Source organism: Manis javanica, chromosome 9, assembly GCF_040802235.1.
Source record: "Manis javanica isolate MJ-LG chromosome 9, MJ_LKY, whole genome shotgun sequence".
Classification (NCBI taxonomy): domain Eukaryota; kingdom Metazoa; phylum Chordata; class Mammalia; order Pholidota; family Manidae; genus Manis; species Manis javanica.
Genome location: NC_133164.1, coordinates 63367576 through 63394544, shown reverse-complemented (window position 1 = coordinate 63394544; position 26969 = coordinate 63367576). Strand labels below are relative to the sequence as shown.

The 26969-nt window shown below is 40.9% G+C and overlaps 1 protein-coding gene and 1 long non-coding RNA gene across 4 annotated transcripts in view; one reads left to right on the top strand and one right to left on the bottom strand.

Annotated features, from left to right (window-relative positions):
• Window positions 1-26969, bottom strand: part of LOC108386215 (uncharacterized) — a 271240-nt gene that overhangs the window by 97066 nt on the left and 147205 nt on the right. Inside the window, exons 1-3 of one of the 3 annotated variants that reach the window (XR_012121099.1) lie at window positions 12505-12696; window positions 6962-7065; window positions 3942-4175 (exon numbers count right to left, since the gene is read on the bottom strand). The exons of 1 other annotated variant lie outside the window; for it this stretch is intronic. This is a non-coding gene — a long non-coding RNA (uncharacterized lncRNA). Of the gene's footprint in view, window positions 1-3941; window positions 4176-6961; window positions 7066-10720; window positions 10846-12504; window positions 12697-26969 lie in introns of those variants that run through there. One more of the 3 variants, XR_012121098.1, reaches the window with a different exon arrangement.
• AQP4 (aquaporin 4) lies at window positions 10303-22522 on the top strand. Its single transcript, XM_017651215.3, has 5 exons — window positions 10303-10426; window positions 12991-13405; window positions 14301-14465; window positions 14751-14831; window positions 18301-22522. Exons 1-5 carry the CDS (start codon window positions 10395-10397, stop codon window positions 18577-18579), a joined length of 972 nt encoding a protein of 323 aa, XP_017506704.1. The 5' UTR covers window positions 10303-10394; the 3' UTR covers window positions 18580-22522.

Genomic DNA, 26969 nt, shown 5'->3' with positions numbered 1-26969 from the left:
AAAAATTGTGAAGTGTTGTATTACTAATCTTTTATACTGATTTCCTATTGAAGCGATAATATTGGCTTAAATGAAATACAGTATTATAACTAGTATAATGTTTGTTTTTACTTTTTTTAATGTCATTGCTAGAAAGTTCTACTTATAGATTTGGCTCATGGTTCACAGCATATTTCTTTTGGACAGCGTCAACTTTGAGCTTGCTCTGTTAGAATTAGACCTAAAATAATTTTATTTGCCATACTGAGTATTTTTTCTACTTTTGACTGTTACCATAAGCCTACTTAAAATCCTTCCAAGTCACAACTGGAAATAGGATTATTCTTTTTCTGGAAGAGTGTCTTTCAGAAATATTATAATCTCCAAGCCACCTAACCACCTAACCTACTTATAGTGTGTGAAAAGATTAAATACTTGTAATGAGTATGTGCTTATGAGGGGTATCATTAGGTTATTATAAAGTCATTGCTATTATATCTTTCTAAACCTAGAAAGTTCTGTCTTCTTTCAGAAGAAAGCTAGTGGAAAATGGCTCCAGACACTGCGTACTTTTGTATGAAAGTTAACAGTACTTTTATTTTCTATCTGCCATTATATCTTGAACCCCTTTGTCTTGGCTTTGTGGCAAAGGACTGAACAATTGAAATTTCCCAGAAGTCCTTTTTAACTTCTAACAAAGCCCTAGCAAGTGCTTCTTTCTGTCCTTTATTCACAGCAATGGTTTTTTGCTTTTAATGAAAAAGTAAAACTGGGAATCGTTTCCAAAGCTTTCAGAACTTTTTCTATTGGAATGCAAACACTCCTCTGGCACCTCGGAAAATTCTGAGAAATTGTTGGGTTTTGGCGACACTTCCAGAAAACCTGGCCTTCTTTTCTTGTTCATGGCTGGTTTGAGTTCTTCTCCGTCCAAGTACATTCAAGTAAAGTCAGCAGTTAACTGTCTCTTGGAGGGCAAACCTCCAACTTGAACACAGGACAAAAGAGCAACTTTTTCATTCCAAATCTGGGATTATAACCAGTAAACCTCAGGACCCCGCCTTGTCACTTCTCCTCTCCAAATGTGACTTGGTTTCCTAAAAACACCCTTGCTTCTCTTTAACCCTGTCCATGAACTCCCTGTAGGCAGCTTTTGTGCGACTAAGCATATAACCCAAACTAAGATCACTTGTATGTTGTAAAGATAATGACAGACATTTTCTTGGATTCTCTAATGCAACCATCCTAACTGGTCTAAAAATTGTCCATCCACAATTTTTATTATGCCACTCAGCCCAGATTTTCTATTCCAAAGTATCAGCATAAAATGAAGCCACTGATAATTTTCTGTCTTCATTTCCTCCATAAGCTAAGTAGCCTGAATGGGAAAACCAAGAAAGCAATTGCCAAGTGTTCAATTAACACATTACCAGATTCTAATCTTAGAATCAACTCAGATATGTCCCCCTTATTTATTATCTATAAAATACAACTTGGCTTTTATTTTGCCATCTTATAATAGTAATTTAAAAGATGATGTGTTATTCACTGTTTCACCTGTATTTATCTCATCTCATCAGCCAGAATAATGACTGATTTTTCTTTTATGGCTTGTAGATTTAGTTCAGTGGGTATGTCTTCAATGATTGTGGTTTGAGAAAGTACCTGCTAACAGCTCCTAGCATGCTGCAGGAACAAACCAGGTAAATTCACACTCAAGCAGAAGATAAGATCTCATCCGTGGAGCTAAAAGTGGCTAATGCCTGTGGAAGCAGAGCAAGAAAAAACTAAGAAGGAATAAGTTCTCTGCCATTGATTTGTGTAATCTTTTGATCTAATAAATCATCTTTAATCTCCATACTCAGCAAGTATCAGATACTTAAACGTAATGAAACCCAAATTAAATTTTTATGAAAAATTTTAGTTTAAAGTTATAGTTAAAAACACAACCATCTCATTTATCTATAAATCTCTCTGGGACATCTTCTGAAAAGTGAAGCAATTGAACTAGATTATATTTAAATTGCAGTGATTCTATAAATCTGAGTCATAAACCTTTATGTACTATAGTCCTGAATAAAGCTTTTCAAGGCTATGGCCCAAAATAAAGTCAAAAGGTCAGTATGAATTTTTAACAACAAAATTGGCATATACATGCAATAGTAGTTTTCTTGAAGATGCAACATTTAAGAAACCAAATGGCAGAAAATATCAAAATACAAAACTTTTAGCTATTAATCTATCTCTACAGTTCACACTCAGATACTATAAGGGCCTGGTCATAGTGCCAGGTCCAAGGATACATTCAAGAAATTTTTCTTAAAGGTTGTGTGAGTATTCTGGGGTGCTCTGGAGACCTGCCGACCAGTCGGCTCCTCTTCAGGAAAGCATGCGAACAGGAGACAGTGAGCCCCACCGGCCTTGTTCTGTGGTCAGGGGAGGACCCTCCTTCCAACGACCCATCCCACCAACTCTCCATTCCATGCCATGGCTGGCCAAGAAATACTTTTCTGAGCATTTCCATATACCTTTGTAGGCTCAGGAAGATGACTTATTCAGGGTTTGAACTTGACGTTGTAACTACAGTTCTAATATTAACAGCCAAGTTCCAAAACACTGATTGTAAATGGTTATAATTTAAGAACCCATTAAAACCATCATTTGGAAGGCAAAACTTGTTGTTTGGAAACAAGCCAAATAGCACAATGGATTTCCCTTTTATTTCATGCACACACACACACACACACTCTTTCCCTTTTAAGCTACTCTTCCAGACAGAGGACTGGGGAGATGAGTATAGGCTATCAATAATCTATGCTGTGTTCTGAGAAATGTGGTGAACTTAGTATCACTAGGAGAAAAAACGTGATTGTTCTACAGTTAAGAGATGGCTGATGGAGGTATAATGTAAGAGTTAGAAAATGATTTAAACTGAGAAATGAGATTTTGAGTAGGTGACCTACACATGTAGAAAATGAGCATTCTTTAAAAGCTATTTGCTCACCCTTACCCTCTCCCAGGCAGCCAGCTTGACAAAGGGGTGGGTACCATCAGGTCAGCACCATTTATGGGAAAGAGTCGCCTCGGTGAAGCCATAGTGTTGCTCAGTTTTTATCACTGTGCCGCACTTCACCTCCTAGAAAGCCATGTCGGGGTCTGCACAGAACAGAACAGAGGGTCACGGGATCTGGGGCAGAAGAGGCAGAGAGAGCTGGCCAGGCAGCAAACTGTGGCACATCAGCTCTTCTGTTGCAAAGCAAACAGGACGATGTACCAGTGTGCAAAGAAATGAAATGAAAGATTGCATTCCAAGGCCTCAGAATTGAGGCATTAGAAAAAATTGATTTCAGTAATTGAAAGTGAGTTTTGCTGTGCATGAACAATCAGCTTCGCAGAAGTCTCTGCCTACATGACCCACTGACTTCCAGCAGATCTGAATTAAGATTGTTCTATCCCCACAAATAAGCAAGCAAGCCAGGTGGGCTAAAGTCTGTGTCTCTTTTTCCAGAAGCCTCTAAACATTAAGTCTAAGAATTAGTTATTACAAATACCAGCTAAGATCTTCTGGATATGATAGCAAATTTCCTCCCTAATATGGGCATGTTACCAAATCTTAACCAAGTGGAAGATGAACCCAATCTGGATTGACTTTTTTGCACCTGATAAAGGAAACACTGTCACACACAGTCACAACACTCAGCCACAGCACAGGGAGCCAAATTATTTTGTTTGAAAATCTATCTCCTCAATTCTAAGTAATGAGATTAAATTCTCATTTTTTTTTCCTTCTATCAGTAGAAGCCTAAATCAAAACAAAACAAAACAAAACAAAATACCTAGTTTCATTTCAACCCTCTAAAGGTGGGAAGAGATTTGGAAGGATCATCTTGCTTATAAACCTTATAAACAAGGCCATCTACAATATTCCAAAATGGCCAAAATAATATTTCCAATTTTTTAATTACCTTCAGAGATGATTGCACTATTCTGTCTCAGGTGTTCATCCAGGAATTGTCAAATCTTTGAATACCCCAACTGAAATTCCATCCGTCTCCGGTGTAAGTTAAAGCAACTAAACACACATTTCTGGAACATACATCACGTCCTGGAATCACTCCACCCTTCCATCTTCTCTAGCCTGCCAGCTCTGCTGTGCTCAGAGGACTCCTGCCCAGCCCAGAGATGATGAATTTAAAGACCTAAGAACAGAAAAGGCCATATAGGAAGAGTTTAAAAAACAAGTTAGTGATAACGAGGATGACAATCCACCCAGTGGCGTGGCCAGCCGATTCCACACCGCTCCCACCAAACACTGGATTTTTTTAAGTGATCCCTGTGCCAAGATTCACTTAACACACCCCCTGCCCATTCATTTCCCCCTTGACCACAGAGCACTGCTAAAGAAAATCAGAGAATTTGCTGATCTCTGAACAAAGTCATGCTACCTTCGAATGTTCCCCGAGCTGACAGAAACCTTACTTATCTCGCGCGCCTCCCCAGGCACACTCCTTAAACAAATTACTCCAAGTCTTCTCTATCCTAAATCTTTTCCACCTGAAGTCTCTTCTCCCTGATGCCATCAGAAATCGATCTTCTTGCTATTTTATGTATACCAATGCCTCACATAATACCTGAAAGATAGAGTTTGTCCAAAACATATGTATCTGGTTGAAATAAAAAGCAGCAATACTCAGTGTAGCTTCTATACAGACCTCCATTTCATTTTTTCTAAAGAACTAGAGAAAATCTTAGCCAAACACAGGTAAGGAAAGATTTTCTGTGTTTATCACATTTGGGCCCCTTTTTGTCATGGTGCTTCCACTACTTTCGTCGCTCCTCTGTACCCCCCATCACCCTGTTCCCATCAGGCTGTGTACCAGAGCTGTCACCGATAACTGTCTTCAGTACTAATGGCACACTGTGCTCCCTCTCTCCATCTGCAGTTGTTCAGGTTTCCCACTCTTTCAGAGTCTTCTTCACAATACCTGGAGAGCTCGGGCCAATCCTCTTCCTACCAGGAACTTACAAATGTGCACAAATGAGGGACCTTGCAGTACACATTCCCTCACAACTGTCGCTCCTGTTTCCTGGGAATTGCTTCTCTCTTTTGCTCAGGTCTCTGTTTCTAAGATCATCAAGTCCTCTCCTGAGGTGTGCATGACTGGGTCCCCCTTCTCTTCCCAGTCACAGCTCCACACTGCACCGTGAGAAGACTTGCATGCAAGAGTGTGGGCATCCCGGACCAAGCTCCATATATATGCACCTGTTCACAGCTTTTGCTGGCCTCCCCTGAGACTTGCACACATCACCAGTGTGGTCCAGGTGGGGAGAGATATGCAAAAGAAGATGCTGGCCCAGCCTAGGGTAGAAGCCCCATTATGGGGCATGTGATCTAGAAGGGCTCTGATGATCCAAGAGGAAGACCGTGCAGAGCTGGGGCAGAGCCTTCCAAGGCAGGGCCCCACTGCTCAGGTCTGATCTGAACAGTGGGCACAGACGAACAGCAGAGCCCAAGCCTTTCCCTTGGAAATGCAAATTCTTTATTCCAAAGTAATTAATTCTGTAATGATTTATGTACTGTTCTAGCAAATATTTCTTGATCCATATAGCCTGAAGGGCTAACCATTTTTTTTACCACCTTCAACTGAGAGACACACAAACCTTCATTTTCCTTCCTTTTTCAACCTGATATAAGGCATTTCCTCCTGTATCCTCTCTTCCTTTCCTCTTTTCTTAAAAAGGAGAAAGTCCTCATGGAGGCACATGTACATGAGAAGAGAGGGGCAGAGTAGATGAATGGATACCACCCACACTGGCTCCTTAGAGGTGGTGCTCACGCGATGAGGCCACGGTGCTGCCCCCGGCAGCAGGCCTGCAGATCAAGGGGCAGCTGGGAGTGAGAACATTCAGGTAAGAGGTAAGGTGAAACCGTGGATGAGACTTGGCAACTTTAAAAGGTCCAGTGAATTTCTTTAGATATAGATTTTTTTCAGATTGTACGAAAGTGAGAAAAGGAGCTACAGAAGTTGAAGAGCAGGATGTATGATGATTCAGGAAAGAAGCAAGAGAAAGTTTCATCTGAATGTTACAAGAGTCATCCAAGGGATTTCCTAAACTACTTGATGGCTGAGAGTCAGTCACATTTTTTGTGGTCACGAATTGTGACCATTTCTGCTCCTTTCTTAGAAAATGTTCTGCTTCCAAGCAGTATTCTGAAAGCGTTTTCTTAAGCTGCCTAGTTTCTGGCTGCTCTTCCTGTCATTGCCCCCCTGTGCACAGAATTTTAAACATCTTGTTCTTTCCTTAACACTGGGACTATCTTTGTTAGTCTATGAAAAACATGAAGTTCTGAGCCTTTCTGAATGATAACAGGTGATAATGTTCACCAACCCTTACACATTCAGCTCTTCATATGTTCAAATTCAATCCAAATTTTGAAACAATTACTACTGCAGACTATATTTAGATTATTGACCAGTTCAGTCATTTTGGTTCAGTCCATTAGATACCAAGTTCTTGCTTCCCAGAGAACTGATTTTCCATTGTGGACGTCCAAAATGGCCTTTAAAACACCCAACCAAATGCTGAACTGCCATAGTAGCTGGGTGAGTGATAAGGGGTAAGAAAAGTATCCAGTCATCCAGCCACATTTCTGCTTTTTTGTACCAGCTACAGATGAAATACAGTCACTCAATAAAGTCCTTCTGTTTCTCTTTCCCTCCCTCCCTCTCTCTCTCTCCATTTGCCTAGAGAGGGGAACCCTAAACCCTCTGGAGCCCGGCCAGCAACGCCAAAAGAATCCCTTGACTATTTTCCCAGGGAATTCCTGCCTTAAATGTCAGCAGAGCACAACTCCCCAGCCAAAGCAGAGTCAGTCTGGCCCCGAACCAACGGAAGCCCTGGGTCCGTGCGGCGTCGGGGCAGGCGCACAGGCTTACCTGTGAAAGGTTCCAAGGCCGTGGAAAGACCCAGTTTTCTCACTCACCTCTCTCTCTGAGGCACAGCAGACTAAGTCAAACATTTTGGTTCCTTGCTGTTTTTTGATTTTCTCTTTTGGTGGTGAGCTCTGCTGCTGGAAACCACTCGGACCTGAAACCGAAAAGTAACACCACTGTCCCCAGGGAGCAGAGCCCCATAACAGCCCCTTGCGGTGGTGGCCGGGGCCCCACTGCTGCCGCTGTTGTGCTGTTCATTTGTTTGTTTTTAATGAACGCGTTGATACAGAGGGCTCTAGGGGATATTCGTGATGCTGAGATTCACGAAAAGACAGGCAAGATTTACGAGTTGCAATTGAAACTGCCCCAGCCAGCCTGGAGACGCTTCCCATCTGGTACTGAGGCACTACTGGCACTGATAGCACTCCAATCTCCAAACATACAGAGAAATATGAAGGAGGGCAGGGATGAGAGAAGAAGTCCACAGCTGCCTAAGACATACCAGCACTGAACGAAAACTGGTGAAGTAGGCTAAACGTTCAGAAGCCAAGTGTATCCACCAGCTAGTGTTTGCTGAGTCCTTCTAGAATTTTCATTTTCCCTCCTTTCATTTTTCCACGTGTTACTGACCTACAAGTTCACAAGGCCATTCAACGAAAAATTCACAAGTTTGCCAGACATGTAACATCAATTTTAAATCAGTGTGCCATGTCATGCTCCTCCCTCTAAAGATCGTAAAGATCAGAGCACTATACAGTAAGAAAGCCAAGAAGTTTTAATCAGTAAATTATTACTCCATTTTTAAATGGATTAGATCCTTTTAAAGTTACCAATGGGGGGAAAGAATTAGATTCCAAATCTCACTGGGCTGGAGGCCCAGGGCAGTTCAAAATGGATCAACTTAGACACTATTGCTTATATGGCCAGAGCTGCCCACCTCAGAGTGTCCCAGCCACAGGGCACCATACTGCTTTCCTCCATCATGACCCTGCCTGCAGCCCCACAGACAATCCCCTTGGAAATTTCTGCCCCTGGTCCAGAGAAATGTGAGGCCAGTAGCTGATGACTGTATGAGGCCAAGTTGTTGCAGGAGGTTCAATAACACCATCTCAAGTATAAACACATAGTAACACCTAATGAAAAAACTCCCTCCAATAGCAGAAGGGTTAATCCCAGATCAGTTGCAAGCCCCTCACTGAGAATACTAGTAAGTGCATGAGTTGGTGCCAATTAGGGTCAACCTTCCCTTGATGGGAACAGTCATCCCTTAGGAACTGGACTGTCAACACATTCCACCAGGGCAGTGCCCAGCCAGCCAGAAGAAAGGAAAGGGGCTGAGAAACCATGGTAACCGAGTTAGGTTGGCACTTTGTAAAACGGTGTCGGGAACTGCCAAGGCCAGGGAGTGAATGCTAATGAGCCTAGGGCAACTTGCAAAGAGTGGACCTGAAAAATGCCCCCCAAGTGCCCGGTAGCCCTAGGGAGTGACACTCTCCGGGTGCCCTGGTGATACGACCACAGGCTTCATTCGCAAGGAAGAACTTGAACACTGCAGGGCTGTCCTTCGGGTTCAGAGACCTCAATGTGTTAAGGTCAGAGCCATTACATTTAGCACTTCTGCCTGGAAAATCAAAGTTTTCCAATTTTAAAAAATGTTTTGTATCTTTTTAAAATCTTATTCTAAAATCTGAATGGTAAACAGCTTTCAGAGTCCTCATGAAATCTGTTAAGTGCTCTTTCTGGATTCCCAATAATCCCCCTTCCCCCTCTCATCAGGCTTTATTCTTACCTTCAAGGAGCGTATTTTAAGAAGGCTGACTTCCCTGATGGACAATCATCAGTGTGCAACCAATCTTTTTTGTTTTATTAAGGTATCATTGATATACACTTTTATGAAGGTTGTACATGAAAAACATTGTGGTTACTACACTCACCCATATTTATCAAGTGACCCCCTCACCCCTCTGCAGTCACTGTCCCTCAGTGTAGTAAGATGCCAGTCACTACTTGTCTTCTCTGTGCTACATTGTCTTTCCCGAGTGCAACCACATTCTTAAGGATATAAATTTAATCTTTGTTATCTGCAAATGCTTGAAAGCACTGCCCTGAAATTCACACTCAAAATTTCACTTCCTTTCTAATGAGAGCCTTTCACCCCTTCCTATCTCAGGTTAACCACAGGGAGGAGAAAACAAAAAATTGTAATTGTGATGTGGAAGTGTAACAGCTTTTGTTCCTTTCTCTTCTGCATTACTTCTTGCCACACCTCATTCTGAAAAACACTGATGTGATGTGAGATGAGATAGTAGGTGAGAAGGGAGGGATGGGAGGACCCCACAGGTAAACATAAGTTATTACCACACTTCTGGCTGTTGGGTTGAGCAGTGGGTTCACGGATAGTCGTTATACTACTAAAAAATAATTATTTAAAATAAAAGAGGGCCAGATATGCACCAATGATGACAGAGTGTCATAAACCAAAGATTATAATTGCTCCAGTCTATGTACTTGCATTAGTCCATTTAAAGGAAAAAATGAATAGGATGGTGCTGGTGCAGGCAGCTAATCTCGGGCCTCCCTGGACTCACACGGCCCTCAGTCAGGAGGCCTTCACAGGCACATAGCCTGTGTGGCCACACAGCACCCTGGTTTAGAAGGACCCTACTATTTGTTTAATGTCCTGTTTAAAGTCACAAACTGGGAATTCTGAGTAATTTGGGGGTAAGGAGTCCTGCCTTCCTTTTGCACTGGGCCTCACGAACGGTGTAGTCAGTCTGGTCTCTAGGTTTCTACATAATGGACCTACACTTCCCAATAATTTTGTCCCAACCCAACATCTGTAATCCTGTTTGCTACTTCTTACCCAACCATTGTTTTAATGTAACAGTCAGGTGAGCACCCTGAAGTAGTCTTATTTCTGTCATTCTTATTTCCTTATTTCCTATTAACCAAATGAATGCTGCCCAGGCTACACATGGCCCTGCAGTTGTGTTGTGCGTGAAACGTTGCTTCTCAGATCAAAAACTTCAAACTGAACCCACTGGGTGCTGGGCCACTCAAAGACAGGTGCACCGCAGCCTGGACCTTACTTCATCTCATCCGCAGAGTAACACAAGTCCGTTTACTATTAGCTGCCCAATTTCAACTTCAGCATGCAACAGGACAAGACAAATTCTCAGCAGTTCTTTGTGGTAGGAAGAACTCAAGAGATTTGGGGAATTCCTCACTCTCAAAGATTACCAACTAAACAAACATAATGGAAGCAAACAGTATGTGTTTCTCAAATGCCCTGTGTCTACAGTGATCAGGTAGAGAAAAGTTATTTCAAGTCCAAATATAACTTGGTGATTGCCACATGGTGCAGAATCTTTCCACCCCTAGACTCCAAAAACCCAATCAGACGAGTGGCAGTAATCTGACTCCCAGCGAGCGCACGGGGAGGTGCAGGCAGGCGATGCAAGCTGCACTCTGGCCAGGAAAGGCATGAGTGACAGACCTGCAGCAAGGCGGTGGGGGTAAGTCCTTCTTTGCCTTAAGGGAACAAAGCAAGGGCTAAAAGATGAAACTCTACTTCTCCTATTATAGATATTTTGTGCCTTCTCTGATTCTAGAAGAAAACTAGAGGGCAGGTAGGGATTCCTTCTGATCTGGAAACAAGGCATATTCATCAGAGGGGTACAGAGAAGGTAGAAGAGAAGGGATGCTTTGTAGCAAAATCCTCCATATATGGGAGACCTATGAAAACACAGCAAACTACCCATTGGAGGGACATGTAATCATAATATGTTTTCATCAGAAAAGTTACTCACCTAAGGGCTCAGCTGTCCAGAAGTGGATCAGGCTGGCTGTTCAGCTAGAAGTAATGTGTCCGGCTCAGTACCATCTGGACACATCAACAAGCCCCCTTTGTTCTGGGGTGAAAGAAGTAAAACAAATGGAGTTGATCCGTTTCCAGTGAGTGTGAACCCAAAAGAGAACACTGATGATCTTAACAGGGGGCTCTGAGAGCCGCTGCAGGGGGAGCACTGGTGAGGTCGGGGGTGTGGCTGTGCTGCAGGGAACTGGGGTGCCCTGCGGCTGAGGCTGGTGGCTCTGCCCGGGAGGAAGATCAGATTTTGTGTTGTCATGAAAGCTAACCGCACCCTTAAGGACTGTATTTCTCTATCTGGGCTTTTTTGTTGCTATTTGGATTGTTGTCTTAATTTCTCAGGCTGATGATAATTTAAAGCTGAAAGAGCAACTGAGTTTCTTAAGTGAGTCTCTGGAGAGGTAGACAGACCCCTGAGAGGAGCAGGGAGTGAGAACTGGGGAGCTGGGGAAGTGAGCGGGGAAGAGGTGTCCGGAGACGCCCGCTGCCCGGCCCTCCTTCCCCGGGGTCCTCCGTGTGCTGAAGAGCATCTGCCGCTTCCTGCCCACTTGGCTTCCTTAGCTTCCTGCTTTGTCCGCCTCCTTTTCCCCACTACATCCAGCCACAGACGACCAGCACCTGTGATAGCACCTCGCCCTTTGCCATCCTGGCTATAGACGTGCGCTGCTGGGGAGGGAGTTCAGCAAACACCCGTCTGGCTTCTTTTTCAATCTGTGAGCTCTCTGAGCTTCTCCCACTTTGAGATACTTTAATGACTCTCCCAGGACACCCTCCCTGCCCTGGCCAAGTGCTGTGTTTATCTCTCTATTTTCTCTTCCTCTAGGGAGTGTGATGTCATTGTTCTCCCAGCTGGGCTTTTCATAATTACAGGATTCACTTAGAGGAGTTTGTTCACTTGGGTAGCGGACGCTTGCGATACAGCTGGCTGGTCCCCTTCTGGAGCCACCCCAGCTCAGGCAGAAAATGGGTTTCTCTTTCCAACTCTGAAGCAAAGCCCCCATCAGACCAGAGGCTGAATTGAGATCCTAAAGGTCAAGGGAGAGTCCCCCTCACCCTTTTTGGCACAGCATGTCCCCACTGGCCAGCTAGATCCTGTTCGGGGCGACAGCAAGTGCAGTGTGCAGGGGGCGTGGGGGGGGGGACATTCTCAGCAGTACGTCAAGGGGGGCGCTGCAATAACCCTGATCTGTTCAGACACCCTGGGCGCCGTCCGGCTTCACCCTCGGCCCCCACCCGACACACCCTCAAGCGCCCCCAGGAGGAGACGGCCCGCCGTATTCCAGGGTCACGCAGAAGCAGGAGACCATCAACACGCCCCGGAGAAAACCGCCTCCCCCGGAGCGTGGTGCGGTGAGGCCCGGCCCCCTTGCCGCACCGCGTCCTCAGCGCCCGGCGCCGCTCAGCCCCGCCTGCAGGGCATCCCTCGGGGGAGGCTTGCGGGGGCGCTGAGAGAGGACAGGCGCGGCAGGGGCAGTTCCCGGCCTGCAAAGGCGCCGCGGGTCCGCTGGCAGGCTGCCCTGCGCCCCGGGCGACTGCTGGGCCCGTTCCCACCCGGGAGCCGTGGGCGCTCGCCCACTGCGGGGTGCCCGGCCCGGCCACCTTGCGGCGCCGCGCCCCTCGGCGGACGGCTCGCGAGCCCTCCTGCGGGCCGGGGACAGCGCGGCGGTGACCCCGTTCCCACGGCCCCTCCCATCTCCCTGCGCTCCCTCCCCCTCCCGGCCTTACCTTCGGGGGGACTGACGTCCCGCGGCCCTGCTCCCCGGCGGGGCTCCCCTAAGCTGGGGTCCACCCCGCACGGGAGCAGGGAGAATCACGCGGAACTGAAAACGACCTCCCGTTTCTATTGCTTTGTGTTCGCACTATCAGCGGCGTGTTAGAAGTACATTGGCACTTAAGAACTTGCTCTGAGGGAATTCACTGAAAAGTAAATACATTTTTATTCTTAATTCTTTAAGGAACTTGATTTAGACATTTTCCTTGCTAGGAACACTTCAGTGAAACTGGATGATCTTTGAATGTTAAGTAAAAACAGGCTAGAATAGCAGTCTCTTAACTATTGAAAGAGGTTTTCCAGAAGCATTCTTCCTCGTTGGGCAAATAAGGTTTGGAGGGGCCCTCTCCACAGCAGAGCAAGACTGCGGGCCTCGTATCCGCCCCTGAGCCCACCAACCCAGTCTGGCAGCTTCTGATGCGATTCCCTTTCTTTTTCAGCAAGTGTGGGCCTTCGTGGAGAAGAGAGAGTATCATGGTGGCCTTCAAGGGGGTCTGGACCCAAGCTTTCTGGAAGGCAGTCACAGCAGAATTTTTGGCTATGCTTATTTTTGTTCTGCTCAGCCTGGGATCCACCATCAACTGGGGCGGAGCAGAAAAGCCCTTACCTGTCGACATGGTTCTCATCGCCCTTTGCTTTGGACTGAGCATCGCAACTATGGTGCAATGCTTCGGCCACATCAGCGGTGGCCACATCAACCCTGCTGTGACGGTGGCCATGGTGTGCACCCGGAAGATTAGCATTGCCAAGTCTGTCTTCTACATCGCAGCCCAGTGCCTGGGCGCCATCGCCGGAGCAGGAATTCTCTACCTCGTCACACCTGCCAGTGTGGTGGGGGGCTTGGGGGTTACCACGGTAGCATCTTCAGCTATTTTCAAACTAGGATTTGTTGCAGACACTACTAAATGACACCCTGGTAGCCTGAAAGACCTTCCTGATGTTGTTAATTAATTCCCAGGGAGTTTCTGATGATCCTTGACACTGACCAGTGAAAATTGGTTCTGGCAACATCAGATGCATACATATAAAATCATCGTTTGTTGTTGAATGACTTAGATGTTACTAAGTCAAGGTGGCACAAAAATTGTGTTGGTTTTCTCTTCTTTCTCTCCCATCCCATGACTGCATTGACTATATATTTAGCTTAACTCTAAGCAAAAATATATTTAGCTAAATGCTTAACAACTATCATTGGTTCACCAGCAGAAGAAACAATTTTGCTTCTTGTCATGTTCCTGAGACTTAATATGATTGACATTAAGGGTTACACTTAAAAAAAAATAAACTGGAGTTTGATACTAGCTTTGTTCTTAAATGATTAGGAATATCATTTGTTAACTCAGCACCAGAATTGATTTAAAAGCCACACACAGTTTAAACTTTAATTGAGATATACATTAATTAATTTAAACCTAATTAATGGATATAATCATTGCCTTATAAAATTACAAGGCTCTCAAGAAATTCTTTTTATAACTTAAGTGCAGCAGTGGCACATTTTGGTTCCTTTGTAGAAAAGGACATCCAGCACAAATTCCCACCTGGTCATTGTAAGAGTTAATTAACATCCATGAGCATGGTCCAAAAGGAGTGGAAATGTATTCTTTTTGAGGGAGAAGTGTGGTGCCGCCTTGTGGATGGGATAGAAGACTCAAATTTCCCAGTGATGCAATATGCCTTTGACAATGATATGTTATCATGGAAAATGTACTCCTGCTTCAATTCAGATGGAGTATTTTTCTTTTTCTAGGTTCATGGAAATCTTAGTGCCGGTCATGGACTCCTGGTAGAGTTGATAATCACATTTCAGTTGGTGTTTACTATTTTTGCCAGCTGTGATTCCAAACGGACTGATGTCACTGGTTCAATAGCTTTAGCAATTGGATTTTCTGTTGCAATTGGACATTTATTCGCAGTAAGTTTCCAGGTCCATTTAAATAATTGATCCATTTCTTTTCTCCTCACCCTAGTGCTGGCCTGATGATGTTGTATTTTACAGCTGGAGTTCTTTAGTATCCAGCCACATCTGTCCATTGTAGGTGATCATTTTGCTAACTTTGTGATAACAGTGTTGATATGGCTGCTGACCTCTTGACAGTTCCTCTAACTGACTTGGCAAATGGTAGCAAATTGTAGTGAATGATTCCTGTTAGTAACTCCATCCTAGCATGGTCTGAAGCTCTTTTCCTTTTCCCCGTAGATCAATTACACTGGTGCCAGCATGAACCCCGCCAGATCCTTTGGACCTGCAGTTATCACGGGAAATTGGGAAAACCATTGGGTAACCATCCTGTTGATACTCCTGTCTTCCTACAGTTGAGGACAATGACCCATGTAGCTCTTTTTTTTCCTTAGTTTGCTCACTAGTTTCTCTTGCTTCATCCCACCCTTGACCTTCCCCCACTTTATTGCGTCTTTCACAAAGATGAGGGAGAGACTAGCGCAGACATGCTGCAAAATGTCTCATCTTACATCTGTTCTGGGCCTTCAGTAACAGACATTTGTTTAAGCGCTGCTGTGGGCACTGAATCTGACAGACTGCAGCACACTATACTGTACATGGAGGTTGCCTGTGTGGGACAAGTGAGCATCAGGATAGTGCAGTGGATATGGTGTTTAAATAATTGAAATTGTAAAGCCTTGCTGGCTATAACAGAAAATATACTTGAAAAAAGAAGATGAAAGAAAGAAATGCTTAAAAGCACTGCCCATAGCAAAAATATTTACTTTTTTGTTTACAAAACCATGAATCCAATTAATAGTATGTGAGTTGGAAGCAAATGAACTACAGATGGTGAGGAATAAATGGTGCAAATGTTTATGCTATTATCACCAAAACCATAGCTGGAAAAATAAATGACTTTCAGAAAAGGCACACTTTTCAGTCTCATGTCTAACCTACTTATTAATGTGGTGGCAGTGCTTCCACGTAGCTGTGACATTTATTTTTAAATACCACGATTTTATTTCCATTGCTTCTTAAACAAAGGAATTTAAATCCCTTAAATGAATAATGCAGCAGTTGAAAGGCCACTCACACACTAACTTATAATAACCAACAAAAATATGACACATATGTAAGCCAGCCCCAAATGGGGCTAACTTCTATGATCATGTATATGTTGTGAGTACTACAACTTTTATTTTTAATTCATGAATATAACAGAATATGTCACTAGTGTTTTAATCTCATTCATACAGCGGTTACTGACCCAGCCTTATATATCCACTCAACCATGATGTACATTACAAATGAGAAGAAATTTCCCCACTGCTATGTGCATCCACTTCTATAAAAAGTTCACTAAGTCTCTAAAAGTAATCTGCATCACTAAATAGCAGCATGACAGGCAGTGCTCAAAAGCAGATTTTAGACCCAGCCACACAAACTCTTAGTCAATGGCAGTACTCATGAGGGTGATCATTTTACCACTGATATTTCCATTTATATCTCAAAAGGTTTGTCACATTAATAAGAATGGAAATTTCTAAAGAGCAGTATATAGCTTTTATGATCAAACTTTTAGTTTTAACTTACTAAATTCAGACTATTTGGGCAATTAAAATTTACGGCTTTTAATTTCACTTTTGAGGACTTTAAAATGTGGATGTAAGTATATGTTTGTATTAATTGGTTTTTGTAAACTAGTTAAAAATCTAAATAGTAGGGAACTTCTTAGCTTGTTGATTGAATTAAAGTTTCCCCTGGTTGCTATTTTATAACAAACTAAATCCTACAGAAAATAGATGTCCATTTTGTAGGAATGGTTGTTTGAAATTTAGAACTAATTTAAAGTATATTTGTAGAAAGATAGACTTACAGACTAGAAATAACACTGAAATATTAATGAGTTTTCTGTGTAGTGAAATTATTTTAGTTTCCTTCTTTACACTTTCCTGTATTTTCTATATTTTTAGCAATAAAAATTGCTGACCTTTATAAATGTTATATAGTGCCTTTTATAAAGTTTCTTTAGAGTATGTTAGGACCTTGTTTTGGAATAGCCACTTGAAACTGAGATTTGTGTATTTTCGAGAGTGTGTCCTCTTCATAGATGTTTTGGGAAAATGTCCTAATTACTTAGTGGCTCCTTTCTCCCTTGTGGAGGTTATAGCAGTGTTATAGCAGGTTATAGCAGAAGAGAACGTATCTAATGAGATCTCAGCGCAGGAGCAAAGAACAAAGACATTTAAAGGAGGACTCTTGCTTCTCCTCTGGAAAGGCGCAGAGAAGGAAAACTCTCAGGTGGTTTCTTCATGTTCGAAAAAAGGAGCTTGGTTCTCACAGTCGCTGTTCAAACGTGTCCCTGTTCAGTGTATGAATTCAACTTTAAAGTTTGAATTTTCTTTGATTTCTCGTTTAAGTGAGATTAATTTCCAGAGAATGCTTTAAGCCAGAAGTGTTCATCCTGTTGTTTTCCAAGTGTGTCATGCAGTGAAAAGCAATGCAGTGGTTCCAAAGAGTGGTTTGAAATCAGACAGAACTGAAATCGCAGCTCAGTCGCTTGCTGAGCAAGAAATCTTAAGCAAGTTTTTTACCTTTTCAAGTGAGTGTCGGTTTTCCTATCCATGAAAAGGGAAAATAGTAATCATATCTCCCTCAAAGGTTACTGTTAGAATTAAATGAGTTAATACAAGAAAGGTGTTAAGTACAACTGTCTGAAAGAGTCAGAGAGAGTGCTCAATAAACAAGGTCTTTGCACCCAGCTGGATCTGTCAAATGAATGTCTACCATTCCACAGCACAAGGGCTCTAAAGTAAATATCAAATTTATCCAAACACAAAATTTAATATATTGTAGACATACATAAGTGATATGATAAAAGCTTCCATTTAATGAATTAAAAATCCTAGGGAACTGCTTATCCACAATTAACCATTATCCATAAACGCAGTGATGGGTTCCGTCATCCAGTCACCCTGGCAGGAAACGTGAAGATGACCGTGCTCTCTTGGCAAGAGTGACGAACAACCCATGAGGCTTTTGATTAAATCAAATTGCCAAATTGTAGAGAGGAAAAGCATGCAGCATAAGGAAAATGGCTATGGAAATAGCAAGGAAAATGGCAGCCTAGTCACATACATCTTGGACTGTCTGGGAAACGGAAGCAAAATACAGCAGGTTACCATGAAATTTGAACTGCTAAGTACTTTACACATATTAAATCAGTCTTATCCTTACCACCCATGAGGTATGTATTCTTATAATCCCCACTTTGCAGACAAGGAAATTGAAGTGTAGAAAGTTAGGTAACTGATGCCAGCATTCACAACATTGCCAGGTGGTGGAGCTTATCATGTATGCTGAATAACTAAAGCTGCAGATGATCAAATCTTTACAAGGATTGTGATTATTCAGAAAACTAATGGAAGATAGCAATATGAAGAAAATAAGTACTCCCCAGAAATTCTTGTCTTTTTTCTATTTTAGCTGAAGAACTCTCAGTGTCCACTTAATTTGCATCTCCACCAGACAGGAGTTACCTTAATGTTAGGGATTACCAGAAAACGGACAGCAAGTAATTAGTCACAGCAGGAAAAGAGAAACAGTTTTCTCTCATTTTCTAGTGTGTAATTATATGTGGATTTGATGAATTTTCTTATATGCTTATATTCTTTCTAAATCCTCTGCCTTATGCATGACACACTGGCTCTCTTAATATAAATCGGTTGCATTCTATATTCATGAGTTGTTCAGAGGAATGGTTTTACACCACTTATGTGCTATAATTCTGCCATCTTTCCCCCAGATATACTGGGTTGGACCAATTATAGGAGCTGTCCTCGCTGGTGGCCTTTATGAGTATGTCTTCTGCCCAGATGTGGAACTCAAATGTCGTTTCAAAGAAGCCTTCAGTAAAGCTGCCCAGCAAACAAAAGGAAGCTACATGGAAGTGGAGGACAACAGGAGTCAGGTAGAAACGGACGACTTGATTCTAAAACCTGGGGTGGTGCACGTGATTGACATTGACCGGGTGGAGGACAAGAAGGGGAAAGACCCATCCGGAGAGGTGCTGTCTTCAGTATGACTAGACGATAGCACTGAAAGCAGGCACGGATCCTTAGAACTGTCCTCAGATTTCCTTCCGCCCATTAAGGAAACCGATTTGTTATGAATTAGATATGCACAGGTTTATAATTTCAAGTCATCTTAACTCCATCTAGACAATAAATATTTAATTATTTTACAAAGGAGGAATGGAAGTAACCTACTGTGAATTCCAAATCTAAAAAAGAAATCTTCTTAAAGAATCCCCAAAGCAAATATGTATCTGAGTTATCTAGGCACCATTCATTAAGAATCTATTTAAAATGTGTATCAAGATCTGGTTAAGCACTGCTTGACAGAACTAAACAGACACACCTATCAGCTTCTTCTTCCTCTACCACATAACTTCCAAACCATGAATCCTCATTTGAGTATTTATTCCATTGTCAAGTTTATCAGTGTAAAAGGACACTATGTCACAGCCGTGCACATTCAAGAGAGGCAATGTAACAAGCTCTGTTACTGGCATCCATTATTTATAAACTATCTCAGCAAAAGAATATTAACAAGGGTCATGGCTAATGAATTGTTTCCATTTGTGTACAAATACCCAATCTTCAACCCCAACTCTAATTCACAATATTCCTTCCTCCTCCTAAGCACCCACAGTAATGGGGAACGAAAGCCCAGAAATTGGAAGAATATAATTTATTACTTCAAGCTAATAAAACATCCAAATCATAAGGGTCACCTATTGAGATTCAAGACACAGACTCAAAAGATCTTATGGGGGTAGGAAAAAGTTACCATCATACAAAAATCACAAGAAAAAGGAAATCTGTATTCTGGTGTCAAATAATTTATCTGTTTTCAGTGCACATCCTCAAAGACACCACAGGAGGTTAACAATCTAAGCTTTTAACCACTTAACCACTGGGCTTTGTTTTTTTAATTTATTAGTAAAACTGGGGGGTTTGTCTGTTTGTAACTTTGTTTATTTATATTTAAACCTTACTTGAGATGTAGTTTTGGTAACAAGAACGTAACTTGTTGAGTCCTGACTTTTTATTGATTATTAAGCTATGTTCACTCTAGAAGCTGTAAAGTAATCCCACCCAGTCCCAATCTTTACTGCTCTGTCACTTCTCTTGATGTCTGTGGATAAACTTCACTGTGTGTGTAATGATACTGTAGTGAATTAAAATGCATGGGAGACAAGAATGTCATGGTGGCAGAATGAAAGGAGGAGGACATCAGAACACTGCATTCATTCAAAGCTGACTACATGAATCTTGCCTTTGTATGTAACCTGCCATATTTTTTTTAAGTATTTTCATTTCTGGCTTATTTATTTGTTAAAATACTTTGTTTTTCCAGTAGTGCTCCACCTTAAGGCAATGGAATGGTCTCTGGAAACCCCAGCTTCTATCATCTTAGCCATCTAGTCTAGCCATTATCTTAGACAAAGAGCTACAAATATCAGTTTCATAGAACAAAAGAGAAGTAAAGCAAAAACTTACCACTGCAAAGAGTGGCTTATAAATAGCTGATAATCAAGGGATGTCTTCTCTCCCATACACAGTTCCAACTGTGCCACTTCTTAGTGTTAATGGCAGTTGTGTGTCTGTGGCAGTGAGATAATGGACCACTATTCAACCTGATTCTCTTTGGTGCTAGGCAAGTGGTGCTCTGGATGCCCGGAGTCATCACACCGGGGTAGCACCTGGGAGTGGCCACTGGTGTCCATCACGGCAGGTTCCTCAGTCCCTGGCCCCTTTCCAGAGGTGTGGCCAGCCACAGCCGCCAGGGATGCATGTTGCTTCCCATTTGGGGCAGCAACTATAGGAACTAGACAGTGATTCTAAGAATGGTTTATGCCCATCTTTTCAAATGTCTACACAACATACAACTAAAGACTTCAAATTGGGAATGGTTCAGTTCAAAAGATAATGCTATCAACCATTGGCAAACATGTCAATTCAAAAATAAGGTTAACAAGGAAAAATTTAGCATATTTTCCAAATACAGTTAGAATTTACTGACTTATAATCATTTTTATTCAGCCATATGGCTTACTTCTTATACACTCATTTCCAGTAAAAGCATTCAATAAATTAGTGCTAAAAAAAAAAAAGCATGAATGATGCTTTTGTAGTTTGTTCTCCTGCACCTAACAGGGTGCTTGGCGCATAGTAGGTATTCAGAACAATTAAAATATCTGAATTTCACTTGGGATTTAAGAATATAAATAAGTTTCTTTTAGTCTTAATTTTGTTCAAGATTTAACACAAGCATGATTTCAAGGACTATGAAGGGAAGGCAATATAAATGTAAAAATCATAAAATATATTTCTGCATTTTACTATTTTAGAGGCATGAAGTGAATGAAAGTTTTAGCACTTTTTTTTCCTGCATATGAGACAACATATTTTGTATTTCACTCAAGGCTCTGCCAGTAAAACGTAATGAAATTGTACCTTTGTAATGACATCTATGCAGCAGGGGTCTATTGCCTTGTGGATGGCACCAAATTATCCAAGTGTATTAGGAGACCAGGGCTTTTTCCTCTAATCCCTTCTTATTAATGAAGTGCATCATGCTGCTCCCAGGAGAGGGCTGCTGACAGATATACAGAAAGGAGATCAGAAAGAAAAAACTGGAAGGACATAAATGAATTATATCCAGCCAGGAAATGATGCCAACCATCTCTTCCCTGTGGAAAAGTACAAGCGTCCCCAAATGGCAAGGTTCCTACACTGGAAATGTATACAGTTTGTTGAAGGAGTACACAAGGTCAGAGTCATTTTTAAGTTTCCAGGGCTGTCTTAAACATCTGGGGATCAGAATTTGAATGTATGTTTTCAGCATTGAAGGTGACCTGTTTCTTCAAAGAGATCTAAATTTTACACTGGAAGGAAATATTTTCTGGTACCTAAATAGTTGCCTTAGATTTAAGATCCCTACCCTTTGTTTCTGCCATTTGATGGTTTTCATAAATTCTTAGACTCCCTGACTCTTTTCCTATGGCACTTACAGGTGCCAGCTAGAGCTGCTGCTCAGTCTCAAAGATTTTATGAGAAAGTAGGAATATTTGAATAACATATGACAGAATTAAGCTATCTGATTCATTATTAGAGTTCTGAATCCAAATAGCATAGAATATTCTCATGAGGCCAGGCAACTCACTCACTGGTTAAAGCTCTATAATGAACAGGAAAATTCCAAAATAGAGCAACAAATTCAAATGCTAAAATTTATCCTGGTGAGGCCCTTTGTGGCGGCCTGTTAGCACTGTCCCCGCATGTGAACATTCGACAGAGCAATTGCCTTTGTGACCCCCTGAAAGGGACAGTAAGAGCTCAGTACACAACTTTATCTAACAATATCCAACAGTTCTCATCAGAAGCCCTGTAGAATGTGCAAATTCCTTACCACAATGGTGTAGTCGGACTTTATAGGCCACCCCAACACAGCAGTAACTTTGAAACCCATAATCCATACATCTCTGAAATACATCGAAAACATTTAATTCAGAACTGAAACACTGTGGTCACTCACTTTCGCAAATGACAATTTGCTGTGAGAACATTTAAACTGGTTTCTGTGCATGTTAAAATCCAGGAGTTAAAAAAAAACTGGTTTATATAATTCATTGGAATATATTTCTAGATTCTCTTCAGGATTAATTAAATAAGCATGCAATTTATGAAAATATATACACAATTCTTGTCACTTTGATGACCTAAATCACAATAAAATTATAACTCGTGAAAAACTAATAAGAATAAACTGAACATATGGTTGTAGTCACAATTATTTATTAACTGAAATGTTATTCCAACATTAGAATTAATGTTAAGATTTAAAACTATAATGTCTAATATTTGGAATGCTCTGTTAAGGCATTAGCATTATCTTTGATTTCCATGAATTATGTTGTATCTCATACTAACTTGTGCAAATAAACTTTTTAATGTTTAAAAGTTAGGCATTGTTTTTGATGATGTTAAAAAATCATTCATAGTTTTTGCAAGTTACGTCTTCAGAGAATCTTTCAGAATGATCAGAAGGTTTAGATATTTGAATGTGATCAATGTCCAAAGAAATAGTAGCAGAATCTATATGATAAGATGTATTTTTGGAGAACTTGCTGAGTATATGCTGCGATAGGCCCTTGAGTACACAGTGAAAGCTGTGTCTTGGTGAGCTTAATTCCAAATATCCACATCTACACACAATAGACCACTGAATATCAGCTGTCACTATAGTGAGTCTAAAGTGAAGACTTAAACAATAGTGACTCAAATGAGATGGTATTGCTAAATAGATGATCCATCCTTAGGGCGTTTGGCAGTTTCTACCTGCCCAGATGGATAATGTAGGCCCAATGTGTACTAGTTTATTCCCTCTGGTTCTTGGCTTGGGAAGCTCCTCAATTCTGAGAGGATATAGACCCTCAGGGAAGGATTGAGGACAATCATTCATGTAGTGTGCAGCCCACAGAGGAGCAGTGAATGATGCCCTAGGAGCTGGGTGAATACATACCTCTTACAGCATTTGTCACATTGTACTGAAATCATTTGTGTAGGTGTCTGCTTCCCCTACTAGGTCCTAAATTCCTTAGGGGCTAAGCCTGTGTCTTATTTATTCTGTATCCCCCACTCTTAGCATTGAGCATTAGGTTTGACATTCCACTCAATAAATGTGTATTGCATGAATGAATAAAGAACTTAGGAAATATTTTACAATCATTAGGAAAAACTGCAAAGCTCTACACTGCAATCTAGTTATTTTTTGCTGTTGCGTAGATATGTGCTAAATTTTGAATTCTTATAGTCTCAGTTAGAAACCCCAAATTAGCTCAAACATTCAAGAAAAATAAAAGGAAAAATGCACAGAAGGAATGAAGCACTAATCGGATTTCTAAAATTTATACATAATGTGAAGGCAACAAGACATGTTTTCATTGCTCTATTTATACAATGGCCAGATGTTAGGTGAAATTTAGCTCAATGAGTATTTCAGCAAGAAAAGTATTTTAACAAGCATGGAAAGCTAGAGATATAAATGTCAGCCTGATTTTAGATTATTATCCTGCTTGGAAAGTATCCAAAACAATATGTCACCTGAATTAATTCTTACTATTTTTTCATTTTCTACCTCTACACTCCTCAGGTTTAAGGAGACATTGAGGACCATAAAAAGCTGAGTTAAGTTCTGCTACCTCCACATACTCGAAAGTCTTTGAGAAACCAAGACATTGATTTTTTGCAACCTGTGTGCATGGCACAGTGATCGCACATTGGCTAGTGCTTTGCTCACAAAGCCAGGGTGATCAGATGGATGGATGGATGGATGGGCTGGTGGGTGGATGGATGGACAAGAAACACTCCTATCTGGAGGCATTTAACTAATCTGTGAACAGATGAAAATCATAGCTTGTATTCCTTTTTCCCTAAATGAAACAATTGTCCAAGGATCAGAATGGCAGAAAAGGAATGCATGGTTTAGAATAATCATTATTTATGAAAGTTATGAATATATATATATATATATATATATATATATACATACACATATATATATATGGCTTTAGAATTTATAATCATTTTTAATCATTTAAACTTCAAATCACATGGTGGGGTAAACATTACTATCATTTTCATTTCCAAATATGAAGAAACCAAGTGTCAATGATATTAATAAGTAAACTACCCAAAATTATATCTGGTGGTAAAGAAAAACTGGAACCCACAACCCAATTAATCCCAATTTCCTATTATTCCCCTAAATCACACAAAGTTCTCCCATTCCCCTAGCAGTCTAATTTCCCATCAGCCATGTTTGTAAGTAGCACAAAATATATTCTATCCATACTAGAGGAAACTTTTATGTATACCAACAAGGGGCAATAAATTAAGTACTACTACAGACCTTGAGTATTATTGACCTTAGAGGATGTTTCAAATAAGAGAATAGTGTTGACTATTACAATGGGTTTATTTGGGTACTTTGGATAATTTAGGTAATATTTTTTAATTGAGTTTTTCCTTATAAAAATATCATAAGGACCACAATTTAAGATATTTTTTCATTTGGTCCAGAAAAGAGTTGAGGATTAATTGCAAAGGCACTGATAAGGTCTTCCACGTTTCAATAATAATAATAACAATAGTTTTCAATTGTTGAACACTTACTTACACCAGACATACTTTACACTTGTGTACTCATTCCTCATAGAAACCTTATGAGACAGATATGGCTATTATCCCCATTTTATACATAAGGAAACTGGGGTCTAAGGGGGGAAAGTAACTTGTTCAAAGTCAATCAGCTGCTCAGTGGTAAATGTGGGATCTGAATCCAGGCAGTCTGTCCATAGACTCTACTCTTTGGCACTGGCCTGAATTTTCTCTTACTGTAGGCTTGTTTTATTAGGGTACTGTAGGCTTGTAATGTTCTGACTTCCATATGTGCTTTTTCCAAGCCTTTGACTTTTCATATCCAATCAAGATTGTAGTGTGTTTGAACTTCTCAGTTGTTTCCAACTTAACCTCTGATTATCATTTTGACCACCTCTGAAGGAAGATTTAAATATTCACATACAAGTGCCACGAAGATAAGTCAGCTAAACTTATAAATTATTTTTGAAAGAGACTTTGAAGGACCAAGAAAACTCTTTCTTTAGTGAGCAATGGAATGACAGAAACTTCTTATATAATTTACCTTCCACTCTTTAGCTCAAATTTCCTGGTTGGTCTTTAATTTACCTAATTTGACAATTTCTCTTGGCCCTCCATTGAGGCAAGTTATGTGGATTTTAATTCTTCTTGACCCATTAATCACTTAATTGATGTAGATACCTGAGTACAATTTTGTTCAAGGTGCTGTGGAAAATTCTGATGTTACATTTAAGTGCTTATTCATTTTATTTATTCATTAAAATAAAATTTTAATAAGGGATCAATAAAATGGTGATTGGCAATAGTCTGAGCTGGTGTATAATTTACCCTAGATCAGCCTAATAAGTTTAAAGACTGTATTTTTTAGCAATAAAATAAAACGAAGGCATTTTTGAGGGGGCCAAGTTATAGCGTTGTTATGGCAACAGCACTGGGAAATAATTGAATAGAATGACCACTGCTTTCCCTTTCTTTCAATGGTAAGCAGAGAAAGATTTGCATTTATAAAATAGAACTAAACACACTTAATACCTTCCTATGGCCACACTACAGGATTATGATTAGGTCCCCAAATAATCTGGCTCTGACACCCAGAAGACAAAAATCTTTAAAAATGTAGAAATGTACAACCAACGACTCTGAGAATTATTTAAACGGTGGGCCCCAGAGGGGAAGCAAAGAACTCTGGGAGCAGCAGGGTAAGATTCCAGGGGCTCCTAGTGGTCCTGTCCCCAGCCAGAGCCAGAGGTGCTAAGGCAGCTGGGTGCCCTGGGCAGCGAAGAGTCCCTGTGTGAGTCAGCGGATTCTTGGCATCTGATAACGTGACTAATGCCCCCAAGAAAGCTGGACTACGCACTGTCTTAACTTAAGCCCTCTTTCCAATTTTCATTGCCAAAATGTTAGGCTAAAGGGAAGTAGACTCTCCCGCAGAATAAAAAGACTTGCCAATTCTTGATTTTCAGCAACATATACTGGATGACAGTGAGATCTCCCCATTTCTCTTAAGAAATCTAATCTAAAAGAAAAGTTATGAGCCTAATTCTCAGCACATGGCGCCTGGTACTGATTCTGCATGTCAAGCTACTCCAGGATTTCAATGTCAAAACTTATCACAAAGATAAGTTTTATCTTGTTTCAAAAGCTGATCCTATGAAAACAAGAACAGAAGAACTAAAGAATGAAGGCAGCTGGGATTTCTCTAGCAACCTTCAGTAAGGAAGAGTTGAGAAACGCTGACCTAGATTATTCAGCCCTGTGGTGTTGGTACATTGTAGTTAAATCATTCATATTCTTTGAACTCTAATAAAACATCCTCATCAAACAATGATGACATTTTCATCTCATCAAAGTTTAATCACAAGAGTGTTGTAATTCTGATTTTCTTCCCCTCGGTTCAAATTGAAAGTAATTGTCAGGTGTCATTTTAGTTCAAACCATTACATCCCTGCCTACACGCCCTCCTTCACATTATCACGGCCCATTTTGTTCTCTAAGAGACATGTGATTTTTTCTATTATTCAAGCAGTTTTAAAAGAATTTTGTCACCTCCTTACAAATAATACACTAAAGGCTCATTTTAAAAACATTTGAGATAGCAAATTAACATAAATAGAAAATGTTTCCTAGGAACACCGAGACAGGAGGGGCAATAAATTCTAACTATGGAATTAGTTAATGTTGGAAAACACTTAATTGCTCAAATTTTTGATTGATTCAGAAAAATTTTTTTAAGCAGTCTCCAATTTGG

Excerpts from the sequence above, each read along its gene's own strand:
- AQP4 (XM_017651215.3), top strand. The coding sequence starts at position 10,395 with ATGAGTGACAGACCTGCAGCAAGGCGGTGGGG. Across the intron at positions 10,427-12,990 it reads CCTGCAGCAAGGCGGTGGGG|CAAGTGTGGGCCTTCGTGGA; the intron begins GTAAGTCCTTCT and ends TTTCTTTTTCAG. Across the intron at positions 13,406-14,300 it reads GGGGCTTGGGGGTTACCACG|GTTCATGGAAATCTTAGTGC; the intron begins GTAGCATCTTCA and ends TTCTTTTTCTAG.